At 32.7% G+C, this 16,008-nt stretch overlaps 2 protein-coding genes across 6 annotated transcripts in view; one reads left to right on the forward strand and one right to left on the reverse strand.

Annotated features, from left to right (window-relative positions):
- The first annotated feature begins 4,388 nt into the window (after positions 1 to 4,388).
- insl5a (insulin-like 5a) lies at positions 4,389 to 8,313 on the forward strand. The gene is made up of 2 exons (XM_056459076.1): positions 4,389 to 4,638; positions 7,904 to 8,313. The coding sequence occupies exons 1-2, from the start codon at positions 4,452 to 4,454 to the stop codon at positions 8,038 to 8,040; spliced, it is 324 nt and encodes a 107-aa protein (XP_056315051.1). The 5' UTR covers positions 4,389 to 4,451; the 3' UTR covers positions 8,041 to 8,313.
- Positions 8,314 to 14,749: 6,436 nt separating this feature from the next.
- Positions 14,750 to 16,008, reverse strand: part of sgip1a (SH3GL interacting endocytic adaptor 1a) — a 152,085-nt gene continuing 150,826 nt past the window's right edge. For all 5 annotated transcript variants that reach the window (XM_056460021.1, XM_056460023.1, XM_056460022.1 and 2 more), the window contains one exon: positions 14,750 to 15,848. In XM_056460021.1, the coding sequence (XP_056315996.1) occupies positions 15,826 to 15,848 (23 nt within the window). In that variant the 3' untranslated portion in view covers positions 14,750 to 15,825. The remainder of the gene's footprint in view (positions 15,849 to 16,008) is intronic.

Below are 16,008 nucleotides of genomic sequence, written 5' to 3' on the forward strand. Positions count from 1 at the left end.
AATTTAGCAATGAAGATGCTACTCCGCTTATATAAGAGAGCTTTTAAAAAGAACAGCTGTGACATTATGACAGGAAATGAGTTCTGCTTGTTTACTAATGTATATTGAACTTTTTATGCATATGGCATATGATTATTTATACATTGTAAAACACTTTCTCCCATGAGGTTTTATTTTGAAGGACAGGTTGATGTTCATAACTCTCTATATAATAATTATAGTATAACAAAATACAACTATTATATTATAATATATTGTATTGTATCTCACTGCCTCACCCTTATAACTTTCAAGTTAATAACGTGGAAATTTTTTGTGTGAATTACTTAGATTTTTCTTATGTCAAATTTAGATGTATTTACCAGGCATTTGGTATGCAATATAATATAATTTCATATGTATTATATTCTACAGCTAAGTAAATTTTGTTGCTGTTGCAAATTAAATTGCTGGACAGGCTCCAGGATCCCAGTGTGGAGAAGTGGTTTGGAGGTTGGATAGTAATATGTAATATGATAACCAAAACATGATTTATGAACTCTCAGCTCTAATCTTATAACAGCTTAATGTGCGGTGGAAGTCCTTCCACAGATTTACATATATTTCTATATTATTCAGCAAATTTATGTTAATGAAACTATCATTTAATCCACAAATGACATAACAACATAAATAATATAATATAATATAATATAATATAATATAATATAATATAATATAATATAATATAATATAATATAATATAATATAATATAATAGTCGCTGTTTGACTTTTAAGCAAGCAAATAGTTATAGTTGCAGTATGTAACATTTTATTTATGAAAAGGCATATCTAATGGTCTTGTTCTAAATTCATGAGGCAAAAATTGCAAATGAAGCATTCGTTTTTATTTGTGAATTTACGCTCAGTTCACCTAAACCATATTAATTTTCTGTTTGGTATGTTTGTGATTATTCTCAGGGTCAGATAGTGAGCATCTTTAAAGAGCCCATATTATACATGAAATAGGGTCATATTTAGGTTGTAAGGGTCTCCAACAACAGTCTAATATGCATGCAAGGTCAAAAAACTCTTTCATGGTCTTATAATCTGCATTTATTTTTACCTAATTATCCCAGCGACTCCCATATGAATCGTTCAGCGATTCATTTGTTCCCAAACCCGTCCTCAGCGCGAAGCTAATTTGCACTGATTGGACCGATGACAGCCTGTTGCGATTGGTCGACGACACTGACAGGCTTCAGCGCGAGACAGAGTGAAATGCCCAGCAGATAATCAACAATATAAAAGTAGTCACAGTGCATACAGTGCATATTTTGGCTGCCAGTGGGTGAATGTAAACACAGACGATGGACTAGAAAATACCGACGGCTAACTATTTTAACAAACAAAAAGTCCAAGAACTGGCGAGGAGAACTCCTAGCCCATCACATTCTACCTGCTCTTTTCACACACACACACACACACACACACACACACACACACACGCATACACACACACACGCACACACACACACACACACACACACACACACACACACACACACACACACAGGGCCAGCGCGTCCATAGCGCCTAGAGCGGCAGTTCAGCTTGCTCCGGTGCTACGCACACACATTACACTCCTCCCCGAGGACACGACACACACGCCTAGAGCGCCAGTTCAGCTTGCTGGGTGCAATTTAGACACCTCACCTCGAACCTGAGCTGAACTATTTTGAAACTTGACCGTTGCATGTGTGTAGAAACAGCTGACGATCCGTAAACAAAGCGGCACGCGTCGCGTTTTCAACGTGGCTTTACACGCGATATGAGAATATATAGAGTTAACCTGATACAGCACACGCAGTTACAAGTAACAAAACACAACTAAATACATAATTTGCAAGATAGAGTAAACAGGGCAACAATTTTAAATCGCACGTACTTATACTGGTGAAATGGGGGAAGAAACTGATCCATGATGCACTGATCCATGTTCTGACAGTCTTCACTGATCCTTCCTTAAACAAACGGCCGATGAAGTCTTCTTTGTAAGCATGTAGTTTCCAGAAGCTCAATCTGCTCAAGTCTGGGCTATATTGCTGAGGTTTCATCTTTGATTAGACTGTCAATAATATCCATCTGCACAGCGTGACTTCATTCGACCGGTGTCTGTGTGTGTCTCTGTATATGTGTGTGTTGCTTTTTTTCTGTTAGTGGGCGGGGCCGCAGGTTTCAAATCTCCCGGGTTTGCGCGCGCAACTACTTGTGTTTCGTAGCCGCGTCATCACGAAACACCTAATGACTCGTTATCAAGACGACTCGTTTGAAGCACTATGAGTCGACTTATAGATGAATCAACAGTTTTAAACACTGTACACTTACAGATTTAAGCCTTAGCTGGACATTTCACTTCACTTAGAGCTGTGTGACACACTATATGGAAGAGCATATTCAAAATCCCATAATATGGGCTCTTTAAGATTATTATAGCATTGATTATGGTGTGTATTACAATATAAAGCGCTTCAACTAAAACCCTTTATTTTGTGAAAATTTTTTCAACAACAGCAATGATTGTAGCATGGAGAAAGATTACAACTAACATTTCTAAAGGTTACAGCAGTCAAAATGAGCATAAAGTAACCAAGGATTTTCCAGTTATTTTTCAGTCAGGTTTAGATTAGGACTTTGGGCTTAACCTGTTCAGATTCTTACCCTGGTCAGAGCTGAACTGGTAATCATTTTCAACAACATTGATGATTTGAGATTCTCTACTTTATCTTGTCCTCTGGACATTTGTCTTTCATGGACAACCACCTTCTTGAGGAACTTGAATGAGCTATCACAGATTGGGAACTTGAATCACAGTTTGTTAACTACCAATTTCCTTTGCTATGGCTGAAAGGGTCTTTATCCCCTTGGCTTTCATCTGGACAACCTGATGTTAGTGGGTTTGTCAATTTGGCTCACCATCTTGCAAAGTCAGTGAAAATAAGAAAGTTAATATTTGCATGAAATGTACGTTGCTGAGACTTGTATTTTTTTTTGTACTTTTGCTACCAACTGAAATGGAATAATGAGAAAGACTGGGGCTTTCTTATCACAAATTATTCTATAGTAGCAAACTAATGGTAAGAGGGGCGTGGTTAAGAATGTTGTGGCTGAAGCTGTCATTTGATGTCAAGAAGGACCACCACTCCAAACACAGAAGCAAATGATGGTCTGACTTTGAAGATTACCAAAACAAACATTTTTTTTTTCTTGAGTGGACTAACATGCACAGATTAACTGTTCACCTAAAGAATAACAATGTGCGCTAGCAAAATAAACACTGAAAGTTATACTAAATTTGTGTGATAGGTCTTGTCCAAAATTAAGTAAATTACTGACAGGTTCCATATTAAGACCAATAACCAGGAGAACTATCATTGTGGATCTAGATTTTACATTTCAAATCTCTCATTTAAATTTTTATACAGTATTTCCAGCCTGATCTCACGAGAAAACGTAAGTATCTTACGTTTTGTCAGTTTAGTGGCTAATTCGTACGAATTTGTACGCGTTCATTCGTACGAAATTGTACATTTTAAAAAAGGAGGCCCCCCCCACCCCACCCCTAAACCCAACCGTCATTGGGGGATGAGCAAATCGTACTAAATTGTACGAATTAGATCGTAGGAATTCATACGAATTAGCCACTAAATCAAAAAGTTACGAATTGCCGTGAGATTGTGTTGGTATTTCAGAAGGCACCACATGGAATATGTAAATCTGATAATTTTCACATGTAATGATAGCCTACATGACTAAGCAGGAAACAGGACTAAGCAGAGACCTTTAAATTTAGGAAAATGTAAGTTGACCTCTAATTTTGATTGTCGACTAGGCCTACTTCCTTTTTGTTGAAAAACAAGTTTTTCCCCCTTCTTATATTTACTAATAGATTTCATCTGACAGACTTTTATGTCATTTTGTCAGTAGACATCCAGCCATAAAACCATAATGGCTGGAATTATAGCCGTATTGCACATTTGCACTCCTTTTCTCGTAGGCCAGCCAGGTTTAAGGGAACATAGTTTGATGGTCACATCAGCAGATAGTGGACATCTGTTTTGCTCGGGGAGCACCGTTGCTCTTTATGTGACTAGATTATCCCTTCATTAAAGAGAATATCACTGCCATAAGCCCATTAAACTGGAGATGTTAAGAGACAACAGCTTGTCCCTAAGGATGTAATTTAATTCCAGATTGGTGCAGTAAAGCACCTAAATACCTGCTGGCCTTTGCTTTTGCGACCAAACTTGTTTGACTTAAGGGGATCGAGTAAAGTTGGGTGGAGTTTGGCGCTCCGTCCCACAGGTCGCCATAAAATGGAGTCGCGTCTCTTTGAGAAAACCAGACGTTCGCGGGCGGGAGATCTAGAGGACCTTGAGCGAGACACTTTACGCGCGTCACTGAAGTCACTATGAGGAGCATGTGTCGTACGGGCGTCCTGCTGCCGGTTCTCCTGCTGTGGGCTGTGTGTAGTGTGTGGGACGTGCAGGCGGATGTCAGGACGGTGAAGCTGTGCGGCAGAGAGTTCATCCGCGCGGTTGTCTACACGTGTGGAGGCTCCAGGTGGAGAAGGCTCAGCAGCCCGCAGGATGGAGAAGGTGAGTGTGAAAAATCACTAAACATCAGCACATTCACCGGCTTTTAAGGGCTTCAGGACGAGTTTAGTTTTTTTATGTTAATGATAAATAAAAGCACTTTTGGTTGCACTTTATATACAGGGAGGCTAAGGTGATTTATTATCCAATTAAGTACATAAATAGGCTAAGAGTGAATATCTATGCCGAAAAGGACTGTAAAATAAAGTGCTAGTGTTTATTTATTGTTAAATAAAATTCTTTAAATTTTGTAATTATTTAGATTATTACTATAAACATTATGATTGTATTTATCTATTATTGGTCACGTGAATACAATATTACAGACTGAAATACATTTACATAAAATAAGATCAGCATTTTTATATATGCTAATAGTTTTACACGATATTTGATGTAGGTGCATTGATAATTTCATTAGCAACAAAAAATTAGAACTTATTTTTTATTGTTATATTTTATTATTATTACTATTAATTTTATTTTAAAATTTTGTTACAATTTTTTTCAAGCTGCATACATGATTTTACTTTTTTAGTTTTCATTATATTATGTTATATTATATATATTATATATGTAAATTATATTATATTATATATTCAGTGTTATTTTAGCAAAATTCAGTAACAAATACAGTATTAATACTAAGATATTTTTATATTTAATTTAAAGTAAAATTACAAAGAGACATTATTTGCAACTACACTGTCAGAAATAAAGGTACGAGAGCTGTCACCGGGGTGGTACCTTTTCAAAACACATTTGTAATTGAAAGGTCCATATTGGGTCCATAAGGGTCCAATATATACTCAAAAGTATATATTAGTACCTACAAATTTTAAGAGGAACACTTTTGTGCTTTTTAGGTACTCATATGTACCCTTGAAGTCTTAATATGGACCTTTTAGGAACAAATTTGTACCTTTTGTGACAGCTTGCGTACCTTCTGAGAGTGTAGCTGAAATAAAAACATTGTAATAATTTTAAATCAGATTTTTTTTTGTGGTAATTGTTAATTTTTCTAGTATTTTTATTTGTTTTCAGCAGGGAAAAAAAATAATTAAGTGGCATAAGGTGTTTTCTTTGCAAATTGCTACTTTGTATAAGAATGTAAGTGTATCTTCTCCCTGAGCCGTCAGTCCTGACAATATTCAACAGAGCACTTCTTTAATTGTATCAGTGAGCTCAAGTCTCTTCCAGTCGGCAACAGATGAACAATGTCTGGTTAAATTAGTTTCCCATTAGACCCATTAGAAAACTTCTGTGTCATTTTTACACAAGTGCAGGAAACATTTCTGTCCATCACTTCACTCCAGAGCTCGCTGCATACTGTATGTCCTTCAAAACACTGAAGAACAGAGACCTGCCGCTTTTGATTGTTTGTTTGTTTTAGTCTAATTTAAAGAGAACATACAACATGCACTTTTATGTTTTTCCTTGGTTGCACTTTATTTATTTTGTATAAGTAGATATTACAAATGTAAATAATCCTAAAAAATTAGCAGATTAAACCAGTTTTAAATTCTTTACATTGGCTCCCATTCAAATTAGGTGCTGATTTTAAAATGATTTTATTATGTAAAACGCCTTGAGAAACTTTTTAAAGGCACTTTATGAAAATACATTTATCATTATTATTAATATTATTATTATATATTTTCTCTAAATTAGTTCAATCTCCTGCACTGATCCATAAATCTCCACCTCACCAAAATTGACGTATATCACCATCATCAGTTTTGTTTATACGTACAGTTAAAGGCAAATTATTACCTCTCCAAATTGTAATTTAAACATTAAACACTTTTACATTATTTCCTATTATATATTCTATTATATAGTTTTATTTTTAAATGACAATATCTTTAAAGGTCAATATTATTAGCCCCTTAAGAAAAGACTTGTTTTTTCCTGTTGGCTACACGGAACAAACCACTGTTGTCCAATGTCTTGCCTGTGATAACCTAATTAACCTAGTTAGTTGCACTTGAAACTGAATACTAATATCTTAGTTACAATAGATCTAGTAAAATATGTATTGTCATGACAAAGACAAAATAATTTCATTATGTTTAAAATGTGTTAAAATAGCCTGATTAAACAGCAGAAATATACATTTTTTTACAGGAATTTCAGTATAAACTTGCCTTGAAGATTTTTAAAGGATATTTGCATTCATATTTTGCCTTATTATATAAATTCTATTTTACATTTTTTTCTCTCTCTCTGGGTGCTTATATATATAGTTTTCCAATTCTCAAAATCTATAAAAAAGATTAGATAATATTCTTGTTTTAAAATTATTCAAATTTCTTGTTTTAGTTTTTTTTTAATCTAACGTTTGGATTTTTGTAAATGAAAAACAAACAAACAAACAAACAAAAATAACAACAACAAGAATTTTCAGCCTGACTTTATATAATGTTCAGATTTTTGTAAATAAATCTGGTCCAGAATTTTCGCTTTAGATTTTATTAATTTAATGTTCAGACTTTTGTCAATAAAAAAATAAATAAAAGCAAGAATTTTGAACCTTTATTTACTGTAGATTTTTGCAAATGAAACAAAAAAAAACCTATAACAAGAACGTTATCCTGACTTTTTTGTCTAATGTTCAGATGAGCTAAATGTATGCAAATTATTTCAATGAACAACATTTGCATATGGGTGCTTATAGTATTTTTCTAATTCTCAAAGTCTATAAAAAAGATTAGATAATTTTCTTGTTTTTAAATTCTTCAAATTTCTTGTTTTAGTTTTTTTTTTTTTATCTAACGTTCGTTTTTTTTGTAAATGAAACAAACAACGACAACAAGAATTTCAACCCTGACTTTATATAATGTCCAGATTTTTGTAAATAAATCAGGTCCAAAATTCTTGCTTTAGATTTTTTAATCTAATGTTCAGACTTTTGTCAATTAAAAAAAAAAAAAATTAAAAATCAAAGCCAGAATTTTGAACTTTTATTTAATGCAAATGAAAATAAAACAATTATAACAAGAATGTTATCCTGACTTTTTTGTCTAATGTTCAGATGTGCTAAATGTATGTAAATTATCAAATATTTCAATGAACAACACCCCATTTGCATATTTAAACATAATATACTAGAAAACTATGATCTAAAAAAGTCTTTGTGGATGTATGCAGATAAACATTAGTTCATATTCCTGTGTCTCACCTGTAGCTCTCTAAATACAAGCTTCTGAATCTACATCTTCATTTGGGTTTGAATGTAGAGTAATGTGATGTGTTTGTGTCTGTTCAGGTTTTCTGAATGGAGGCGTCAGCTCCAGTGTTGAGGATCTCGGAGAGAGTCTAGACTCTGCTGTAAGCAGACGAGACCTCGATAGCGTTTGCTGTCAATTTGGCTGTAAGAAAAGTGACCTGACGTTCCTCTGCTGAGCACTGACTCTACTTACACTTTTTTCCTCCTTTTCTTCTACATTAATAAGTTCAGGTGAATATGAACGCTTCTCTATAAAGTGTAGATTCAGTTGTTATAACCACTTAATTTGCAGACAGATTGTGTTCATTTACATTATTTGGATTTGATCTTTCTTCTGTATTGTACTTAAAAAAAAAGTTGAATTGTTTGTTGGTGGAAGGCAGTAATCAATTGTTTTAATTGTACATTGTGTTTTGCAAACTTTGTCAATAAATATTATTGCATACACATCGCGTTCGTGTTCGCATCGTCAATATAGCTTCACAATATTGATTTCATTTTCTATTAGATCAAACAGAGTATAACATAAAAATATTCATGTTAAAAAATGTTCATTAAATATTTAATCTTCCACCATTTATTGGCTTAGAATATGAATTCCTAAAATAACATTAAATACTATAATGTATCACATAATTTTAGGAATTAATGTTCTATTTAATATTATTATTTTAATTAATATTAAGATTTTAATAAATATTATTAATTAAATATTATTATTATTAACACAAACTACTTTTATACATTTATTTGGAGTGTTTACATTACAGGGCGGCACGGTGGCGCAGTGGGTAGTACGTTCGTGTTTCTGTGTGGAGTTTGCATGTTCTCCCCGTGTTGGCATGGGTTTCCTCCAGGTTCTCCAGTTTTCCACTCAAGTCCAAAGACATGTGGTATAGGTGAATGGGGTAAGCTAAATTGGCTGTAGTGTATGTGTGTAAATGAGTGTGTGTGGATGTTTCCCAGTGATGGGTTGCAGCTGGAAGGGCATCTGCTGCGTGGAACATGTGCTGGATAAGTTGGCGGTTCATTCCGCTGTGGCGACCCCTGATTAATAAAGGAACTAAGTGAAAAGAAAATGAATAAATGAATTAATGCTTACATTACAATATAATGTTTTGTCAAATGTAATAATTAGCATATTTATATTAGGTTTTGTTTTGGTTAATATTAAAAAAAATTAAAGGAAATTTACAACCATTTAATGGTTTAGAATCTTAATTACCATTATTGCTAAAATAATATAAAAGATATATATATTTAAAATATAATACTATAATTTATCACATAATTTGAGGAATTAATATTTTGATGAATATATATATTAATATTTTAATATCTAATATTAATTCAATTATTAATTATCATGCTTATTATTAGCATAAACAAACTACTTTTATAAATTTATATGTAAATAATAATAATGAAAGTTTTTACATTACAATATGTTTCATCATATAGAATACTTTTGTTTTATATATATATATATACTAATTTTGTTTTTACTTATTTCATGGTAAGAAATCTTGCATATAACACACCACATCCACTTATCAGGCTTATGTTTTATTGTTTTGGAAAGAGCAAAGTAATCTCAATATCTCAAATCTTTGTTAACATTTTTTTTTTGTACAAACACAGCTTGCACATGTTGCTGGGAAGAGATGATTTACAGTTACCAGACAGCAAACACACACTCTCACACACATTCCCTCCCACACATCACACACACACTACATTCACACACAGCTCCACGTACATCTACACTGACATGAGTTTTCTCGCTTCTGTTGCGCATCTGAGTGACATTTCACCATGTAGACATACTGATAAAGCACTACACACACAATTCAATTCATAGCTGTTTTTTTTTTCCTTTTTTCTTTCAACTGCGAGACTCTCGATTTGTTCTTCGGTTAAACTCAGTGCAATAAAAAACCCTTTAGTTACAGTGCTCAGAAAATATGCAATGCACTGTTTAACAGATGCCGCTGAATGTAGATGGTAACACAAATCACCAGTTTTCTTCTCCAAACATCACACTGGCATAAAGTTGGTTTGATGCTCAATATCTGCAAATTTAGGGACCATCTCTAAAGTTATACACTGTAAAAAATTATTAGTTGACTTGACTTACAGTAAGATAAGTGAGTAAACCCGTTGATTTTAAATGATAAGTTGACTTTACTTAAAATAAGTGAGTAAACCCTGTTGCTTTAAAAAAAAGTTGATTTTACCTAAAATAAGTAAGTAAACCTGTTGTTTTTAAAACAATAAGTTAATTTTACCTAAAATAAGTGACTAAACCTGTTGCTTTTGAAACAATAAGTTGATTTTACTTAAAATAAGTGAGTAAACCTGTTGTTTTTAAAACAATAAGTTGATTTTACTTAAAATAAGTGAGTAAACCTGTTGTTTTTAAAATGATTAGTTGACTTAAGATAAGTCAGTAAACCTGTTGCTTTTGAAACAATAAGTTGACTTTACTTAAGATAAGTGAGTAAACCCATTGCTTTTAAAACAATAAGTTGATTTTACCTAAAATAGGTGAGTAAACCTGTTGCTTAAAAAACAATAAGTTGACTTTACTTAAAATAAGTAAGTAAACCCTGTTGCTTTTGAAACAATAAGTCGACTTTACTTAAAATAAGTGAGTAAAAACCCTGTTGCTTTGGAAACAATAAGTGGACTTAAGATAAGTAAACGTGTTGCTTTTAAAACAATAAGTTGATTTCACTTAAAATAAGTGAGTAAACCTGTTGTTTTTAAAATGTTTAGTTGACTTTACTTAAGATAAGTAAGCAAACATGTTGCTTTTAAAACAATAAGTTGATTTTGCCTAAAATAAATGAGTAAACCTGTTGTTTTTAAAACAATAAGTGGATTTTACCTAAAATAAGTGAGTAAACCTGTTGTTTTTAAAACAATAAGTTGATTTTACCTAAAATAAGTGAGTAAACCTGTTGTTTTTAAAACAATAAGTTGATTTTACCTAAAATAAGTGAGTAAACCTGTTGTTTTTAAAACAATAAGTTGATTTTACCTAAAATAAGTGAGTAAACCTGTTGTTTTTAAAACAATAAGTTGATTTTACCTAAAATAAGTGAGTAAACCTGTTGTTTTTAAAATGTTTAGTTGACTTTACTTAAGATAAGTAAGCAAACATGTTGCTTTTAAAATAATAAGTTGACTTAAGATAAGCAAACCTGTTGTTTTTAAAACAATAAGTTGATTTTACCTAAAATAAGTGAGTAAACCTGTTGTTTTTAAAATGTTTAGTTGACTTTACTTAAGATAAGCAAACATGTTGCTTTTAAAACAATAAGTTGATTTTACCTAAAATAAATGAGTAAACCTGTTGTTTTTAAAACAATAAGTTGATTTTACCTAAAATAAGTGAGTAAACCTGTTGTTTTTAAAACAATAAGTTGATTTTACCTAAAATAAGTGAGTAAACCTGTTGTTTTTAAAACAATAAGTTGATTTTACCTAAAATAAGTGAGTAAACCTGTTGTTTTTAAAATGTTTAGTTGACTTTACTTAAGATAAGTAAGCAAACATGTTGCTTTTAAAATAATAAGTTGACTTAAGATAAGCAAACCTGTTGTTTTTAAAACAATAAGTTGATTTTACCTAAAATAAGTGAGTAAACCTGTTGTTTTTAAAATGTTTAGTTGACTTTACTTAAGATAAGTAAGCAAACATGTTGCTTTTAAAACAATAAGTTGATTTTACCTAAAATAAATGAGTAAACCTGTTGTTTTTAAAACAATAAGTTGATTTTACCTAAAATAAGTGAGTAAACCTGTTGTTTTTAAAACAATAAGTTGATTTTACCTAAAATAAGTGAGTAAACCTGTTGTTTTTAAAATGTTTAGTTGACTTTACTTAAGATAAGTAAGCAAACATGTTGCTTTTAAAATAATAAGTTGACTTAAGATAAGCAAACCTGTTGTTTTTAAAACAATAAGTTGATTTTACCTAAAATAAATGAGTAAACCTGTTGTTTTTAAAACAATAAGTTGATTTTACCTAAAATAAGTGAGTAAACCTGTTGTTTTTAAAATGTTTAGTTGACTTTACTTAAGATAAGTAAGCAAACCTGTTGCTTTTAAAACAATAAGTTGATTTTACCTAAAATAAATGAGTAAACCTGTTGTTTTTAAAACAATAAGTTGATTTTACCTAAAATAAGTGAGTAAACCTGTTGCTTTTGAAACAATAAGTTGAGTTTACTTAAACTGAGTAATCCTGTTGCCTTTAAATTTAAATAAATTAACTAAGTGCATGATTATAAAAAATAAGTTGAATCAACTTAAGTTCCAGGTTAGAATGGCTTTACTCAATTTTTAAGTAGATTCAACTTGTCACGTTTAATGCAACGTGTTTTAAATTTACTCACAAATTTAAATAATCCCTTTTTACAGGACAGACATGATATACAGCAATTTAAAGCTAAATAACACTATAGCATCATAAATCTAAAAAGTGTTCACCAATGTGTCAGCTGTAATGTGCACACCCTTTCAATTCTTATATTTATTCAAGTAAACTATCAAATCATATGTAACAGATTATTTACTGTTTATTATTATTGAGTTTTAAAGGGATAGTTCACCCACAAATAAAACATTTACTGGTCTTCAAGTAGTTTCGAGCCTTCACAAGTTTCTTCTGTTAAAAAAAGACCTTTTGTGTTCAACAGAAGAGAGAAACTGGTGTGACAAGTTCATTTTTCAAGTAAATGTTTATTGTTGGGTGAACTGTCCCTTTAAATGAAGGCTTATTTTGTGTATGAGCCCATGTAGCTGTGAATATTTTTTTTAATATACAGTATATCAAAAGTCTACAAGGTAGACCTACATTAGATAAACACTTTATAGTCAGAATTTTGTCATGATCTTCAAATGCTACTCATCTTTAAATTACAGCACATTTTGTTTATCCATTTGGTAGTTTAAAAAAAAAACATGTAATTTGAGTTAATTTTAATAAATATAAAGACCCAAAAAGGTGTTCATTATAGCAGACAACTGCATTAACGCTTACATTTGCACTTTAAAGGCCTGGTGTACTTCAAACTAAGCTATATTTATTAAAATTCTTTGAGGGCAAAAATATGTTTGAAATCATTATTCAACTATTCAAATCAAAGGTCAATCTGCTTTTTCAAACATTCCGACACTGCAGCACTGCAGGTGGTGCTTCTTTGATGTGATCACACAGAACACACCCACCCATTGTGTAATAGCCACCAACCAATGGTAACTTAAGGCCGGGACACACCAAGGCAACAATTGGCCATGGGGCTTCATTGTTTTGTCGATCAGGCTAATTGGTTTGGTGTGTTCCCCTCATCAGCTCTCGTCGGGTTAACATCGAATCGCGTTGACCCAATTCAGCATGTCGAATCGGCATCGGACCGCTGACTGAGGTCTGACTTGTTTCACGTAAACAATACAAGTCAAGAAGGAACACAAAGAGGCCAGCTGTCATTTCACAATATTTCTCAAATATTTGCAAACGATATGGATTATTAGACTATCTATATTATTATATATTATTAGACATATTTGCAGGAGCGAATCCCTCCATGGGGAGTTACAATTACTCTGATAATGGTACTAAATGCGGTTTACACAGTCTTGGCGCATTGGAATTCGGTTTCCCTTTGTCGAACGGGAAAACAAAAATACTGCCCCCTGTGGAAGTCCTGGTGTGCAGGTGCAGAACACGGCTTTCGTCTATTTGGTGTGTTCACGGGGACCTTTTTGGTTTCGTTTTTCGCTAGTTGTTTGGCTTTGCTTGGTGTGTCCCGGCCCTTAAAGGTATTTAGAAGCCAAAACTCAACTCCTCCCAAAATATTGTTTTGGTGAATGGTTTTAAACTCCTGAAAAATCTCAAAACAAACTTTGATTTTTTTGTTCACACTTTATTTTGATGGTCAGTTTGTTGAATTTAAGCTAGATTGCATCTACATGCCAACTAATTCTCATTAGATAAGTAGACTGTTAGGTTGGGGTTAGAGTTAGGGTTAGTGTAAGTTTCTTCTAGTCAGTTAAATGTCTGTTGAAGGAGCAGTATCAACAGATATTAAGCAGACAGTCTGCTAATACTCAAATGGACCATCAAAATAAAGTGTTACCAATTTTTTTTTAAATGACTTCATATCAATTCATTCATTGATTTCCTTTGAATTGTGTTGCCTTAAGTCATTCTTTTCCAATACATTTGAGCTTAAATTCTGGCATATTCTCTGTATGTAACTTTAGAGGCGGTCTATAAACTTGCAAATATCAATCAATCAACATCAAACCAAACCAAACTCACCACTAGACACTATAGGGATGGAACCGAAATGTTTGTTCTTGACAGTGAACTTCTGAACACCTGGGAAGTTAAACAGTAACACAGTGTTTTTTTTTTTCCTTTTCATCATAGTTTTTTTTTTCCACAAGAAACAATATTTTTCACTTTATTCATAGGTTTAAACATTTAAAAAATATGCAGCTTATTTTCTCTTAAAGGACAATTCTGGAGATACACGTACAAACAAAAATAAAGAAAGAAATAAAGAAAAAAAAAAAAAGCGATTTGGTCATTGAACCACTCAAGAACCTTGTCATCTCACAGAGACCGTTACCGTTTGCAAAATAAAGATGTTCTCAAGCGCAGGGCTCATGCTCAGGACACTGAAGTTTTTTTTTTAACGTGAGGCTGGATATACAAACACATCTGCGTGAATGAGAAAACAATTTACAATGTCCAAAAGCTCAACTAATAGTGCCGCTGTACAATAACACTGTCAAAACATTAAGCATGACGCGTTTAGGTAGATACAGCATCCTTCTCTCATTCAACCCCCCCCCCCCCCCAGACCCCATATATACCCTATATTTTCTGTTGCGCTTGAGTTTTAAAAAATTATATCTGAAATTAATTTAAAAATGATACCTCGGCATTATACTGTACACAGCTTACCCAACTACACAGATAACAAAAAGTCAAAAACTCCTAAAGTATGATACCATTCAAAGTCTATTCATATACAATTTAACTGGTTTCTTTTTTTGTTTATATATATATACAACAAATTATGAAATAAATAAAAATAGAATGATGTCATGGACTCTGATGTCTAGCACTGCTCCCCTTGGGAACAACGGAAAGGCTATTTAACAATACGAGAAACACCAAACGGCCTTCAAGATATATATATTTATATATATTTATATTGATTTTTTTCTGTTGAGGAAAATTAAGTCTGTCTATTGCAAGCAGGAGGATTTTTCTTTTTAAAGCAGTGGCTGTCTAAAAATTCCAAGAGTTTCAACAAAATAGAATTTCTATTCTTTTATTCTCCAATTAACGCACCTGACTGCACTGAGTGAATTAAATGCGATTTTCCTGAATACATTTTCATGACTTGATGTGCATGAGCGACACCAAATCCCGGCGCAGACCTTAAACTACATGCAACAGTATAGCGCCATCTTGTGGCCAAGGCTCATTCCTCTTTTAGACAGTCAGTCTGTTGTACTAATTTGCTACCTTGTTCGAAAAGGTGATACTTTTGACAAACTGAATGCATAGAGTAAGAAAAACACCACATGTTTAGTATCACTTGTAGAGAGAATTCAGGTTCAGGTAGGCACAGCCAATAACACGTCGGAGAGAAAGAAGAGGCTAAAACCTTACGAACAAACCCAGGCCGTAATACGGATGCTGCAAAGTGAATACAGTTCACGAATATAAGAAGTACACCCTAAAACGGTCCACATTTTATCATTTAGAATGCAACTTATATAATACTGCTGGAGTGTGTGAGGATCCACCTGTTGCGCACATCTACAAAGGTTCATCCATAAGGTCAGGTAGGGGTCAGGCTTCACATCTGTCCTGTGTTTAAAGATTCAGAATTGGTCCAAAATATGCAGACTTGCATGGGTCAGAGGTGGTGTTTAGTTGTCTGCCATGTATTTTCCTGTAAAAAAATAAAAGATAAATGCACATTATCAATTAATGCAGCATTACTTATTGTAATTATGCACATACAAATTATATATACAGTTAAAGTCAGAATTTTTAACCCCCCTGAATTATTATTCAAATGTGTGTGTGTGTGTGTGTATATATATATATAT

The sequence above is a fragment of the Danio aesculapii genome, chromosome 6 (genome assembly GCF_903798145.1).
Source record: "Danio aesculapii chromosome 6, fDanAes4.1, whole genome shotgun sequence".
Taxonomy (NCBI): Eukaryota; Metazoa; Chordata; class Actinopteri; order Cypriniformes; family Danionidae; genus Danio; species Danio aesculapii.